The 16151-nt window shown below is 40.8% G+C and overlaps 1 protein-coding gene across 1 annotated transcript in view; it reads right to left on the bottom strand.

Moving 5' to 3' along the window:
- Positions 1-527: 527 nt before the first annotated feature.
- Positions 528-16151, bottom strand: part of ARHGDIB (Rho GDP dissociation inhibitor beta) — a 19878-nt gene continuing 4254 nt past the window's right edge. The window contains exons 2-6 of the mRNA XM_084877923.1: positions 10703-10886; positions 9955-10038; positions 7726-7802; positions 4095-4158; positions 528-1219 (exon numbers count right to left, since the gene is read on the bottom strand). Of these exons, the coding sequence (XP_084734049.1) occupies positions 1020-1219; positions 4095-4158; positions 7726-7802; positions 9955-10038; positions 10703-10880 (603 nt within the window). The 5' untranslated portion in view covers positions 10881-10886 and the 3' untranslated portion in view covers positions 528-1019. The remainder of the gene's footprint in view (positions 1220-4094; positions 4159-7725; positions 7803-9954; positions 10039-10702; positions 10887-16151) is intronic.

The raw sequence follows: 16151 nt of genomic DNA, 5'->3' as shown, positions 1-16151 counted from the left end.
AATGGAACCTGAGTTTCATGTAATGAGACAACAAAGCCCAACGATGCACAGGTAATGTGAGAGAGAATTATTAGTGATTGAGTATCCCAAAGGGAAGGAAATGATCATTAAAGGCCAAAAGGTATGTTGGGACCAGATCACAAAGGGGCTTATGAATTAAGCCTAGGACCTTCCATTTTATTTTGTAGGTGATGGGAATCCATGGAAAGATCTTAAACAGGAAAGATACAGTGTCTGATTTGGGCTAAGATGACTGTGGAATTCCAAGAGACTCCCACAGGCAGTGGGAGATACAGGTCTCAAGATCAGAAAACAACTGTCATATGATAATACCATAAAATAAAACAAACTGAGATTTTCTTCTATTCACATTTTTAAGGTTCATTGCCCTTTGCAGGAACAGGGGACCCAAACTTTTCCCAGTGATGTAAATGCCTCCTCTACTATGTCCTGCCCCACCCCCTCCAAGGAACCATCCAGTTATCATATTTGTTCAAATGAAGAAAGCAGGGAAATGAGAGTCTCAGTCAGGTCATATAATTGCTTTATTCTCACTCTCTTGTGCTGTTTAAGTGTCTCCCAGAAAAGAAGAAACCCACGTGGCAGGGAATGTGGCTAGGGACGTTCACTGAGCCAGCAGCAACCACAGAACAATCCAGGGGTGGGAATGAGTACTGGAACACAAGGCAAAAGGGTGGTTAGTGATTCCTGGCCTCTCACTCCTCAAATGGGAATAAGAGAAGAAATATTTCATGGTGGTGCATTGAGAAACAGAACTTCAAAGATCTGGCCATGATGGGGGATCAGAGTGGGCAGGATTAAAGCCTGGGCTTTAAGCGTCCAGTGTTAGGGATCACTCTAAGAGAGAGAGAGAGAGCGGGAGTAGATGCATCAACAAGAGGATATGAGGGGTCTTGGGGAAGAGGCCCAGCGGCGATGACGGGGGAGGACAGGGCAGTGAACACGATGCAGAGGGTTCTTCCAGGTGGCAGGGCAGGGACAGGGACGGGCAGATGTGCTCATTCTGTCCACTCCTTCTTAATGGACAGGTTCCACTCCCAGGTGAGGTGGTCGTGCTTGTCGTCATCGGTGAAGAAGGACTTGTTGTGGTAGGTGCCTCGGGCCAGCATGCCTTTGGGAGCCTCCTCAATCGGAGTCAGGAACTCATACTCTTCTGGCCGAGGCCCGTAGCTGCCAACCATAAATGTGGCTTTATCCACTGGGAAGAAAGGAAAGTTCATTAGGGCAAGAGTCTGAGAGAGAAAAACAAACACTACGGACTGGAGAACTTGGAGCACTGCTTAGAGGGATCAAAGCCAAGAGCAATGGTGTCCAAACCTGGCTAAACATCAGGTTTACCTGGGCACCTTTTTTGTTTTTTTTCTTTAAAAAATATTTTTTATTTGAGTGCCTTTTAATACTACAGTTTCCTTTGACCCAAAGACGATGGTCAAGCAACCTAGTGTGGATCCCTAGAATCAGTGTTTTTAAAAAATAGCTTATTCTGAGTATCAGAAAAATTGTGGAATCAGTGCCCTAAATCAATGGAGATGAAGAATATTTCTATGGAGATGTAGCAGATTATACCATTAAAAAAAAAGGCCCAGGTAGTCAAAAAGTATTAAATTCCACTTATGAGGTAAGTAAGTCCTGGGAATGTAATGTACAGCATGGTGACTATCCTATATAATAAAGAGCTAATATGCAAATGGTTGTCATGACCTCATGCTTTCATGCTCTCATGCTGGAACTGCTCAGACACTCAACACTGGGGAGAGAGAAATGGGGACCAGCCAGGCACAAATGAGCTTGCAAGACAGGAATGGGGACCAGCCAGGTTGCAGCCTGGGAGAGGGACAAGCCACCTATCCTGTGGTCCCAGGGACCTGCAGGTGTGGACTGGCAAAGCCACCCACCCACGGTCCCCTGTGGCTGTGGCCAGCCCGGGAGAAGCCGGCCTGGGTCCTGGGTGCCTGCAGCCAGCCAAAGGGAGGGAACCCTGGGTCACGGGTCTCTGAGACTGACCAGAGGAGGGGATCCTGGGTCCCGAGTATGGGGCAAGGCAGAGGCAGTTAGGGGCGATAGGCTAGCAGGGGAGCAATTGGGGTGATCAGGCCTGTAGGGGAGCAGTTAGGGGCGGTCAGGTAGGCAGGCAAGTGGTTAGGAGCCAGCAGTTCTGGATTGGAAGAGGCAGTTGGACATCCCCTGAGTTGATCCCGGATTTGGAGAGCGTGTAGGCTGGGCTAAAGGACTCTCCCAACCCCCATGCACGAATTTCGTGCACCGGGCCTCTAGTAGTTAATAATATCATACTGTATGTTTGAAAGTTGCTAAAAGGGTAGATCTTAAGAAGATCTCATCACAAGAATAAAATTATTACTTTGTGTGTTGATGGATGTTAATTATGGTAATCATTTTATAATATATACATATATCAAGTCATTATACCATACAACTAAAACTAATACAATGTTAAATGTCAATTATATCCCAACCCAAAAAAATTCAAACTAGTTGAGACCTGAGTTCTTTTCTAAGTCATAATATTTTGGGCCTCCATTTCTTTTTTATATAATGAACTTCATGGATCTTTTATCTACAGACTGTCATTTAATAAACACATCAATTACGGCAGATAAGATAACAGCTGGTGACCAGAATGAACAGATATTATGGGTAGAATAATTTGAATGCAAGGGGAAAAACAATAATTTGATTTAAAAAGTAAGAATTGGTTTTCTTGTCCATTTAGGCACCCGATGACTTGATTGAGGCATTTAACCCATTTACATTTAAAGTTATTATTGATAGGTATTTATTTATTGTCATTTTTATTTTTTATGCTTATTATAGCAGCCCCTTTAACATTTCTTGGGTGGGAGCAAATAGCAGAGGATCAATGGAGGGACATCTGTAATATCTTCAACAATAAAGATAAAGCTTTAAAAAAGTAAGAATTGGAACAAATGTTAACCAACACTGTTAAGAGGTGAATAACTGGAATGTATATTAAGAATAAGTAGGGAATTAGAAAGTGCAAATACAGGTAGGTAGGTAGGCAGGCAGGCAGGCAATGTTTAGTTAGCTGTTGAGTGTTATGAATAAGTCTGAAGGAACAGCTACAGACACATCCTAGCCCTCTCCCTTCAATGAGGCAACATAGTCCCCATGCCCAAAAGAAAATGAGAAACTGAACTCTATTATTCATGAGACTAGGTATTGGAAAGACAAATTAAAATATTTTAGCTCCACAATCTTCTGTGGGATCTGAGTAACCGAGTGGTTCTCTATGGCATGCAGATTTATCAGACCTTTCCTCTCTCTCCCTTGTTTATGGACTTGGTGGGATGGATGCATTACTGTTTCACACCTCCGTGGGAAGAGAGCCCTAAGGTAGAAAAGGACTGTCAGTGTGCTCCCATCAGGTCCCCCTACCCATACTCATGGAAGAGACCTGAGGACAGGTTCCCAAGGCATGTACAATTTAGGTACAACTTGTCAAGAATAACTGCCGATTAAGTAATGCTTATATTAGTTGTTTCGAATAGACAGCCTTCCTCAATTCCAGAAAGAAATTTTTTCTTTCTCTGTTTAGGAAATGAAGCACTTCCCTCCCTCTCCCCACACCTTACCCTTCCACCACTCCACCAACTCTCATTCCCATTAAACACAAAATGCCAGTGGATAAGTCTTTCCTGCTTTCTTGTTTTGGATTTCCCTGACACTCAGGTTTTATACCTGCGAACTGCTTTATTTATTATTTATTTACTTTTTACTTTTGAGAATACTTTTATGTACTTTATTTTATTCAATCTTATGTTGGTTACTCTTTCCATTTATGAGCAATAAAGTTGAATTCCAGAAGCTGAATGCTGAAGGTGAGTGGCTGACTCAGTCTAAACTATGTCTCCTGAACATAGGTCTTGCCATTAATATCTAGGTCAAAGGTATATGCGTGCCTTTCCCTAGGGTGAGAGTTCACAGCTTTTTATCAGATTCTTAAATGAGTTCATGCCTAAAACTTGCTAATAACCGGAACTTTAAGTATCAGTGAGAAGCAGATTTGAGGACAGTGTAAAGTGTAGTTCACTTACCTTTCACCCCAGTCCGGTAGGTGTGCTGAACATATTTCAGGCCTGACACAATATCTCTGTTCACCTGTAGGTGGGAAGGACACAAGCAATTCAGATTAAAGGGGCTCTTTCATTTTTTATCATTATCTAACCTGATCCTACCTAGCTGTCTTCTCTGAGCATAAGAAGACTGAAGATTGAGTTCAGAGTAAGTGCTACCATTATCATTTAGTGTGGTGGTGTGGCAGAGGTTGGAGAGAGGAGTTCACAAGACTCAGTGTTGCCAATCTGGTTTTAATCATTGAAGACTGTGATTTTGGGGTTTGTGAAGAGGTTTGTGTTTTAATTAAAACACCGTCTCAATATTCTTCATTACATTTCTCCTTCCTCGATGGTCCAAAGGATGGTCTTGAGCTCCCTCTCCCTGATTCTACTAGCCAGAAGAATGTCCTCATCTTAGGAAAGGCTACAATGCCACCAGTGGAAAATATTACGTAAATATCTGAAAACCCTAACCTGAGAAATGATCCACCTAGCCCACGAAAACCAAACAAGAAGGAGAAGAGCTGTAATGGAAAATCAAGTCTAGGGGGTGGTTGTCCCTGTAATGTAAGTACAATTCGCGGTCTTGAGCTGAAAAGATGGGCCACAGGAAAACATCCTCCCTATAGATAAATAATGGGTAAAAGCCACTGGTGTCTGGCAAGTATTTTGAATGTCTGTCATTTTCAGACGTTGTCTGAGGTGGTGATACTTTCCCAAGCCTTTCAAAGAAAATTCACCAAGGCAGAATGAAAATATAAACAGTCCAATTACTTTGTTTTTCCATTAGTCATTTTACCTCGGACTGAACTGGGTTGTCTGTTAATTTTATATGGTGATCATATTTATACAAACACATTAAACTGGTCATTGCGTCATTAGCTGGAAGGCTGGGTTAATTGTTCATCAATATGAAGAATTTAAGCACCTTTGAATAATTTCTCCTGAATTCTCTTGAACAATAATTATGGCTCCCTTTTTGTTTTGGGCAGGATAATTAAATCAATCTCCCAGAGCTTCATTATTTATAATGAGGTAGCATTGCAGTGAATATTGTCAGCTTAGACTCTAGACTGTCACTCAGTAAAATCTGTCGTATAACTCTATCAAAAGCAGATAAAGTGGAAACATGATGAAGAAATTGTGATATAATAAAACCCAATCTTTCTAATGACTCCAACTCCTACATATGGCTCATAGGAATAGGGAAAATGAATGGATCTTTCTAGAAGCCTCTCAGCCGGTCCCTTTGGCCTCATGGGAAATTGATCTGATGGAAATAAGACCTAAAAATGATGGTGGCATAGGAATAAGGACTTTAAAACAAAGAGTTTCATATTTTGCTACTGCTTCATAAAATGTCCATTTAATGTTTGATATGGATAAAAAAGTATAAATATTCCTGGTATTCTCTTCTTCTGCCTGGATGCCCTTCCCCATGTCTCTCCACACCGGACGAAAAAGCCTTGGGGATGCCAATGGAAGTGAGAGCTGTGGAAGTCAGACATACTACGTTTCTTAGGAGCCAGAAGAAAGAAACTAAAAGAATCATCACAGGCCAAATTTTGGAAGAGTATTGTCAAGTTTTGGGGAAGAAAGAGAAGAGCACTAAGAGCAACTAAGAGACAAAAAAAAAAAGAGGGTTTCAGGAAATGTTGCTGGTGTTATATATACACGCAAAAACTTTCTTGGACATTCTTCAAGAGACATCAGCATAGAATTAAATTGCTATTTATTTATTTATTTATTTATTTATTTATTGTTAATCCTCTCCTGAGGATAACGTTTCCATTGATTTTTAGGGAGAGGGACAGACAGAGAGAAACATTGATGTGAGAGAAACACATGGATTAGTTGACTCCTGCATGAGCCCCAACCAAGGCTGGGGCAGTGGAGAAGCCTGCAACCAAGGAACCTGCCCTTGAGCAGAATCAAACCTGGGACCCTTTGGTCTGCAGGCCAACACTCTATCCACTGAGCCAAACCAGCCATGCCTTAAAATGCTTTTCAATTATTTTTCATTTTGATCTGGTGTTCCTTCTAACTGGAGCTCCATGCTGAGATGGCCACAGGGTGGTTCAACTTCATGGGGGTTATCACTAGAGACAAGGTTACACCCCTGAGGTGGATGGGAGTTGAGACCCTCTTTTTGTGTCCTTCCGTCCATCACCTTAATGTGTAGCCCTGACTACTGAGGCCCCCACCACCGGTTTCCTCCTTGGTCTCCCCACAGAGCAGAAGCACATGCTCCACACCTTTCTTTTTTATCTCATTCACATCACCATTTACCTGTCATGAGTCATTTCATGAGATAAAAACTGGCTTACTAAATTGACAGATTAAGGCAGTAGTGTTAATGATTAAAAATTGAATTTCCCACAAGGTGTTGCTCAGTGGTTGAGTATAGACCTCTGAATCAGGAGGTCACAGTTCAATTCCAGGTCAGGGCACATCCCCCGGGTTGTGGGCTTAATCCCAATGTGGGGCATGCAGGAGGCAGCAGATCAATGATTCTCTCATCATTGATATTTCCATCTCCTTCTCCCTCTCCCTTCCTCTCTAAAATCCATTTAAAAATATGTATTTTAAATTGGACTACAGTGTAACTTATTCTAGGCACATTTAGATTCAATGCTTTACCAAACTCTCAGGTGCATTAGTAATAAATAGTACTACAGGAAATCAGGGAGTGAACCATAGCTCAGAGCCTATTATAGAGTAGGCACTGACATTTATTTTCAGAATGAAATTATTTTGGGGCATATTTGTATATGGTGGAGAGTGATTGTTCATGGGCCCTGAGTCACACCCTGCACCCAGGGGCTAGAAGGGCCTGGTGTGCAAATAAAGAAGGTGGGGCTTTCCTTGGTGGAACCCAGGCCCTGGAGAGTATGACTGACTGGGAAGGAGGGCAACCAAGGCAAATATAAGCAATTTAGAGCAAACAATGAATTTCTGACATTTGTTTTCAAAGTCAAGGTTATTTTTCTCCTTGATTTGGCTGCTCACTGGGACATGTACTTACTCATTATATGTCAGTTTATCTCCTATTCAGTTTTGTGCTTACCTGCTCCACAACTAAATTCTAATTTCCAATTACTTATCAAGACCCATACTCCCTGGCTTTATACAATTATTGAGCAATTAGAGCTGTTCTATTTTCTTTTCTTATTAATTAATTCACTCATCTATCTCTCAATAAATATTCACTAAATATCTACCATTTACAAAGTTTTGTGTGAATTGTTGGAAAGAAAGGATATGAAATCTCTCTCTATCTCAAGGTGCTTAGGCAGGATAGGGGAGAAATGGCATACATGGTACAATACAAAGAGAGGTGTGCCTTAGGGATGGGTGTGTTAGGAGTTCACAGAGAGAGGGATCCCGTTGGCTTAATTAAAGGAGGAGGTTCTGGTTGGGGAAAGGCAGGAGGAAAGGACGTGTCTCAATGGCTGGAGCTCAGAGTTGGGGAGAAGAAAATCTATCTCCAGGGGGAAAAAAGAAAACACAAAGTTTGCCAACACTATAACGTAAGAAATTTGATTCTTTTTCTTTCTTTGATTACAGAAAAGATTTAAACCTTGTCAAACACGTAGGGCAAGATACTTACTTTGAAGCAAATTTTCACTCTGTATTCAACACCTTCCTTTAGCACAAAAGTTTCTTTTTTGAGGGCTTCGAGATCCCCTGTTGAAGTGGATTTAGAAAGAGTTTATTCTCCTCAGAAGGAGGTACAAAAGCTGATGAAGTTCAAGCTCCAGAGCTATTTGCTGGGCCCATTAGAGCAACATGGTCCACATGGCCCTGAGCTCTAAGGATACTTGAGATTAGTGGCTGTGCATACGCACACTTGAAATGCCTGAAATATTACAGGCAAATATGAAAAAAATGTGTTTTAGTTTGACAACAGCCCTGAGAAGATACAAAGCATTACCAGTAATGAGTTATGCACAAAAATGTCTATTATTATTGTTCAATAATAGAAAACAAGTTTTAATCAACAACCCTAGAGGACAGACTGGACTATCTCTCTAGTCTCTCTATTGAACATGACATTGCATACACGTAAACAAACAAAAAAAATGATTAAAGAATCAAAGAATATGCCTCTACACCTCAAATAAAGAAATATAGGAGAAGTATTGTATAAGAATACGAGCTACTTATATTTATTTTAGATTTGGTTATGTTTGTGGCATTTCTAGCTTTTACAGATGCACTTGTTTTGATTCCTTTTTATCATTCCAAATACATATTTGCTTTTGTACTTAATTTTGCATTTGCAATTTCAGATTAGTTTTCTTAAGGAGAGACACTTAAGTCATAAAAGCTTCAGGCTCCATAAAACTGGAATCTTCCCTTATCCCTGCACCCAGGTCAGAAGATAATCATTGTCTGTAATTCTCCTGATATAGATCTGTATCCTTGGACACTGAGGAGTGAACGTGTGTGTGTTTTGCACTGCTCTGTGCACATGCTTCATGCACAGGCTGGTACCGGCACCCTATATTCTGCGATTCATCTCAGTAGCTTCTTGGTGACAGAAAACCAAATTTGGGTTTTCAGGTGCTGGGAAAAGGGACAGGGACCAACTCTTCCCTATAATAACATCAAGCAAGACCTTCAAAAAAGAACAAGTTTCCTTAGCACTCAATCGGGCCTTATCTTACACAATGACAGTTGTACCTGGTCACATGACACAATTGCACAGTGGAAGAGGCCCGAGTTTGAGAGAGAGAGAGAGAGAGAGAGAGAGAGAGAGAGAGAGAGAGAGAGAGAGAGAGAGAGAGAGAGAGAGAGAAAGAAAGAAAGAAAGAAAGAAAGAAAGAAAGAAAGAAAGAAAGAAAGAAAGAAAGAAAGAAAGAAAGAAAGAAAGAAAATGCGTGTGTCTCGCCAGGAGAGACGCTAGACTGTGGGGGTAGTTGAATTGGTGTGTCTGCTCTAAAGATTTCAGTTGAAGAGGAAGTATCTGCTCAGCCTCTGATTTCCTCTCTCTGACAAAAAAGCCCATATAAGGCAAAGAGTGGATATGTTCTGTGAGAGGGGAACTACTTTGCTGCTCAGTCTCCCTGTTTGAGAGCCATGCATTGGTCAGTTTCAAGGGTTCACTTTTTAAATCTGGTGATACTTTTTTCTTTTCATTAAAGACCTGTCTTTACTCCTCCAACCTCCTAGCTCTGTGGCCCTTATTTCTCTCTCAGATGCCCACTCCCCTCTAATACCCGCCTTCCTAGCCTCTCCTCAGCTCAAGTCTCAGAAAGACCTTGATTCTGGTTTACAGTAAAGTGAAAGAAAATAACATCTTAATTTGTACATATTTTTGAGGGGTTGGGGAGTTGTTTATTTAAAAGAATCAGAGCTTTAAGTTAAAATAATATATAATTGGCACTGGAATTCCTAGCATCACTCAGGAGGTCTTAGATTGCTTCTTGCTTTCATGCAAGTTATAGCTGCTATAAGATCAATATTGTCTCTGATGTTTAGATTGTGTAAATATTACAATTCCGGAAGCATACAGCTTCTTAATGTTTCCATCCTTTTAGTAATTTCCATAGGAATTCTGCTATCATGTGCAGATAAAAATCCGAAGTAAATCCGATTCAAGTAAATATATTCAGTACCTATGCCTGCACTCTCTTCAGTTAGAGACAGAGGTTGGCTGTCAAGAAGCATGGTCGATACTGTGCTCCCCGAGAGCAAGGATTTGTGAACTGGTCCCAGAACATGTATCTAAGGGGTTCACCTTACAAGTTTCCTTTTCCTTAGCTAGGGGATAAAGAGCAAGTTTTTCCAGTGATTTCATTAGCTCTCTTTGAGCAGCACAGATACGTCCACTTACCAGTGAGGTCCATGGTGATTGGTCCTGGAGCACTCTCACAAACCAGGGTAAGGCGGGTGACAGTGACATTGGGGGCTTTGGGATCTGCAAGATTCAAAAGGAAATGTAAGCATGGGGAAGAGATATGTATTCTGTGTGTATGTGTGTGTGTGTGTGTGTGTGTGTACATTTCAAGTAGGAGAGGAAGAATATAAAGAGAAAGGTGAGAACTTGATCTGAAGTAGAAATAGTAGGTTTACCATGTTTCATCACAATGGCCTTATAAATTACAGTGATATTATTCTCTGCTTTGGATACTTGTAGGTCCTAACTATAAACAGCAAATATTTTCTGAGTGATTATGGGTGAGGTACTCTGCTAGTTGGGCAATGTTCATTCATCTCTTTGGGCCATGTTTTTGTCTGCTGCAGCGTATGTAGAAGTGATGAATGGTTGGGTAAAGAGTATGAATGAGAATAAGAAGACATAGAAAATGTGTGAATGGAGAGAATACAATTCTAAATGGTAAACTGAAATTCTTTCTAAATCCTCCCCATATGTTATCTTTTCTTGTTTCAATGCTAACTTGCAATTCTTCTCCAAAGAAGACTTAATTGTGCAATCCAACACTTTATTCACCTATAGATCTCGATTCATTCATTTAACCCTGGAGGCATTTGTTACACTTTTCCTTTGCCGTGTTGCTGAGTAGCTGAAATGTATGTCTTCTCTGGGACCCTCCACCTGACCCCCATCCCCATACACACACCTACTACCACAGGGCCATCCCCCAGGAGCGTTTTCTTGTATTTAGTTAGACTTTCGTCATCTTTGTCCATCTCCTTCAGCTCTTGTAGAGACTTCTGAGGTGGGGGCTTATAATTGAGCTTCCCGTCCAGGTCATCCTCCTCCTCCTCCAGTTGTGGTTCTGGCGCCTTTTCAGTCATTTTTATCTATTTCAGAGAGAGAGAGAGAGAAAAAATAATAATTCATTAGCCAAAAGTCAGTGGATCTGAACATTTGCTGTTAGCATTATCTTTGCTCTAATGGACTTTCGTAGTTGTGATTTTCCATGAGATTTTCCCCTAATTTCACCTCATTATATTTCATGAAATAAGAATATAATGCATTACAGTCTTTTTCCTGCCAAGCCTGACTTTGTTGGTATAATGAGTACATCCTATTCACTGAATTAAACAGACAAAAGAAGAGTTTGTTTGTGAATTATATGTCACAAGTGAAGCAAAATAGCAGAAGCAGATTTGAATAATGAGCCAATAGTCTCAGTTTGAATAGTTATAAAAATTATCACAGTCCTCCAAATCCAGCCAGCCTTGCTAGTGTCGAAGTGCTCAGCATGTGCAATCCTGGATATGATGGTTTCAAGAGACAGGTAGAGAGGAAGTTGGCTTCTTTCCATTAACTGACTCTTCCCCTAATCTCCTGCAATATCGCAAAGATAACTCATGAGAAATTGTAGGCCTCCTGTGATACCTGCCTGAGATGTCTGAGTGGTTCCCACTCAACACAGCTAATAATTTCTTGAGCAGGTATTAGGCTCTATGTTTCTCTTGAATCTTCAATAACACTTGACTACTTCAGGCATTTTATAAACATTCATCAATTGTTTTATTAGGTTTTATATCATCTTCTGAAATGACACAAAATAGCAAAGGACTAAATTTTTCTAGACAAAACTGCATCTATGACTTTTGTATCCCTCCACTGATCTCCCTTTTCTGGACCCACTTCCCCTTTAGTGCCTCCCACCCCTCCCCAGATTACCAGTGACCTTATGCTCCAAGACCTCTTCTGAGCTTACCCTGGAGTCTGTCTTCTTTCATCATCATTCACATTTACTCATGTTGTGTTAAAAACAGGAGGAAAAATCTAATAAAAGTATTCATGCTTAAGTGTTAATGACTAGAGAATAGGCTTAAAATTTATTCCTCTTAAGGTATGTATAGTCAGAGCTTTTCAGAGCTGAAATGGACTGTAGAGATGACATATTCCAAACCCTCATTTAAACATTGAGGAAATTCAGTCCAAGAGGGTAAGAGAATTGCCAAAGTTCACATAGGTGGATTAGATGCAGTGTCATAAAGAGGGAAAAAGTCTACTGGAAGAATTTCAGGTCCCTTGACAGGCCCAGTGGCTGGAGCTATTTGGGCAAACAAGGGAGATTTTGGGAAAGGAGATTATTTTCTGATTTCTATCAGTTCTACCCTGAGGGTAACTCCTTCTTTGACTGTGGGTAAAGGTGTCATTGCTCCAAAATGGCACAATGTGAGACAATACCTGTCACCTCTCACCCTGAGTGACTCTGCAAACTCCTTTAAGGTGCCCTGACAGTAAAGTTACCTCTGGCCAAAATCAGTTGTGGTTTTTGGTTTCACTGTCCTTGGCAACAGGAAGAAAAATAATTTGGAAATAAAGAGCACCTCTACTCCCCAACCCCCACCAAAAAAGTAACTTTAAAAGAAAAAAAAGAAAGAAAATGGTATCTCTTGGCTCACGGATTCTCTTCCAGTAAAATAATAAGCCAAACACGACAAGCCTTGATCAACTCTGCAAAAAGTATTGCAATGCTCAGGTCCACTTCCTGTACAGGAAGGAAACCCATAGGCCTGTTCCTATGGCAACTTTTGCTTCAGCTGAAGAGCCAGCACCACTCAAAGCTGAGCTTCTAGAGAACAGCACAAAAAAACACAGTGACCAACTCAGCTCATGTTCCAAACAACACTTAGGGAAAATGAAAGGACTGATTGGAAAAACAGTGAAGGATGCAGTGGACTGAGGTTGTAGATTGTGGATAGTTTAAGGACAATCATTAAGAGGCAGATGAAGAGCAACCCAAAAGATACCAATCAGATGAGACATGTTCTCTTTTTCTGACCCAGAAGCCTGGCCATATCCTCAGGGTGGAGGTCACATAACAAACCTGTGGATGAAGCATCAAGAAGGCTATCTGCACAAGAGGGCATCTCAGCCCCCATGAGCAGGCCTTTCTGGAATTTGTTGTTTGTTTCTAACAAGTCATTTGCTTGAAGCTTTAACTATTAGACTTCTCATCTAGCCTCTAACTAGCTCAAGGCTATCTCAGTAACCTGCAGGGAATTATAATTCTATACCCTAGAATCTCAATTTTGAAATGAGAATAAGAGAGTGAGAGGAGCAGAGAGATGGAGAAAGAGAAAAATATGATTTGGGGCAGGAACTGCTAACCTCAGTTCAGTATGATGATCATTGGCAAGTCAATCTATCTGTCATCTAGATCTTGATCTTCTTATTAGTAAATATGAGACTTATCTCAGTTCTATAAAAATGAGACACCAATTTATTTAAAGACATAGAAAACAGGATAATGTGGGGGTTACTGTATGAATTTGTTGTATCAAAAGGAGGACATTCAGGACCACACAAAAATAATTTGGTTTAATTATATAGCATAGGAAAAAGAGATAATCCAAAACCAGCTCTCTCTGGTAAGCTGATTAGAAAAAGATGAAAATGTCTTACTATAGCAAATAACAAACTGGAGAAGTAGTTCTCAGGAAAAGCTCCTTTAAAGCAAAATTAAAGGCAGAAAAATGTGGTGAGCACCTCTTGTTTAAAAGACACTGTTTTAGCACATACCAATGCTGAAGTTACTCTTCAAAGTGAAGAAGACCTAGCCGGTTTTCTCAATGGTTAGAGCATTGGCCTCTGGACTAAATGGTCCCAGGTTTGATTCCAGTCAAGGGCACACTTGACCCCCAGTGGAAGGCATGCAGGAGGCAGCCAATCAATGATTGTCTTTCATTATTAATGTTTCAATATCTCTATCCATCTCCCTTCTGCTCTGAAATCAATAAAAACATGTTTAAAACAAACAAACAAACAAATAAGAAAATAAAGTAGAGAAGGGATTGGAGGATGAACAATCTAAACATACTAAAAAGAAGAACAGCTGGTTTGATTCATTTTTTGAGATTACAGATCTCTTTAAACCTATAATAAAAGGCATGGTCCTCATAAAAGGAAGGAATAAACCAATGAAATTGTGCATGCAATTCAGGGGTTCACAGACCCCTAAGGTACTTCATAGATTTCACTGGGGTCCAAGATTAGGAACATGACCTTGAAACTAACTTTTGGAAATATGAAACAAAGAGTTGAGAAAGTTTCCTTCTCTCTCAGACCTGGTAGATCAAAGACACAACTTAGCCTCAAGCTAAGGATCAAGTTCATGAACACATAACATTGGGTGTATAGAAGCAGGAGGATATATCAGGAAGCCCCTTCATCTGAAAGAACATGACTGCAAAGCCTGGACTGAAAGCAAAGGTGCCAGGGAGCAGATCTTCAGGAGAAGAGTCCTGTGGTCCATCTACTTGATTTTGGATTCTCATCTCTTCACTGAATTAAGCTGATCACGCATGGGTTTTGGTTCTGGCTTTGCTGCTAACTGGCTGTGGACTCGCGCCCCCCCCCCCCCCCCCCGCCGCCCCAAGCAAATGTTCCAACCACTATAGATCTCTCTTTCCTCATCTTGGGGGGTGAAGGGTGAGAGCAGACCATCTCTCAGCACTTTCCTTTTCTAAGGCCTCTATCTGCATGTTTCTCCTGACTTGAAGTCAGTGTCAGTGAGGTTGGCATTCAGTTACCTTATTTATGTTACTGAGTATATAAGAGACTGCATCTTGGTGTTGTATTTCAGATTTATGTGAATTCCCCAAAGGTGCTACATTTTAAATTTCACAGTTTATCTCTGTGGAATGTTGGATTCTCCCAAATCCCAGCCACAAGTGGTTTATACTGTTTGCTGATGATTTCCCAAGCTATGTATTTGTGTATATTTGGCCACAAATGTCAGTTTTCTTTCGGGTGCTTATTAAAGTTAAATCAAAATTGGATGGACATTCTATAGACCATTGTCTAATCTCATCATCTAAAGAAGAATTGAACTTATTGTTGATGATCATTATACTATTTTACAGTGCTAACTGCTTTCAGGAGGATTACCTCACACAGTCCTCGCTACAGAGCAGGAAACTCTTCTATGGACTCAGGTACATCACTTGCCCAAGAAGACATATTGTGTAAGGGGCAGAGTGTGGGTAGTCTGACCTTTAGCTACTTTGCTCTATTACTTCCGTTGCCTTAATTAAGGACTAACAATCAAATTTTAAAGCACTGTCAGTCATTTTGGGAATCCATCTGGGGTGCCCAGGCAGAGGTAAATGCTTCTTTGCACTGTTCTGCAGGGATGGCTTTAGCAACGCAAGGACGTGTCGCATACGGAAGATTTCAGTGCAACTCTGCCCCGTGTCACCTTGCGCAAGCCTCTGAACCCCTCTGAGCTTCAGGCTCATCTCTGCAAAATGAAATCTTCGCACTAGAAGGTCTCAGAGGCCCCTTCTTAGTCCAATGACTCTAACGCTACCTTATGTAAAGAAGTCTATGAAGTGAGAAAGCAAAAGAGGAAGTGGAGGTGGGGTCCGGGAGCACCCAGCCCAGCAGCAGAACATCTGGCTGGGCTTTTCACACCTTCCTGCTTGCCCACTGTTTCACAGAGAACAGGGTTTTGTTTGCTCATTTCATTGATGTTGTCTTTGACTTTGGTTTTTCTTCTTTTTTTTTTTCTTTTAATATATTTTATTGCGTTTTTACAGAGAGGAAGAGAGAGGGATAGAGAGTTAGAAACATCAATCAGCCACCTCCTGCACACCTCCTACTGGGGATGTGCCCGCAACCAAGTTACATGCCCTTAACCTGAATCGAACCTGGGACCTTTCAGTCCGCAGGCAGACGCTCTATCCACTGAGCCAAACCTGTTTCGGCTGACTTTGGTTCTTTATACAGAATGGTAAAATGGAGAATTAACAATTATATGTATTTAACGAGGTTAAAGTGGACTGTTTCACATTATGGCTTTTTAAATGTGCTTACTGTTTGAGTTATCTCTATTTTCTACATTCCATATAACTAATCCTATACAGTGGTGAGTTTTCACAGTGGAAACTTCACACTCCCAGGCCTGCTATTCAGTGAAACAATGACAAGGATTAGATGTGCTGAGGTGGAGACTTAAACATTTCCTCCGGCTCAATTAAAACACCTAATTAAATTGAGATGGTTACTCATGGCATGAGTATGATGTTACACAAATCAATGCTTTCACTTGCAGATTCAATGGAATTTCCAAAGTACTGAAAGTGAAATACACTTTTGAACTG

Source organism: Pipistrellus hanaki (genome assembly GCF_964339955.1).
Source record: "Pipistrellus hanaki genome assembly, chromosome: 3".
Lineage (NCBI taxonomy): Eukaryota > Metazoa > Chordata > Mammalia > Chiroptera > Vespertilionidae > Pipistrellus > Pipistrellus hanaki.
Note: the sequence above shows the minus strand (reverse complement) of the source record. Positions and strands in the feature narration are given on the sequence as shown.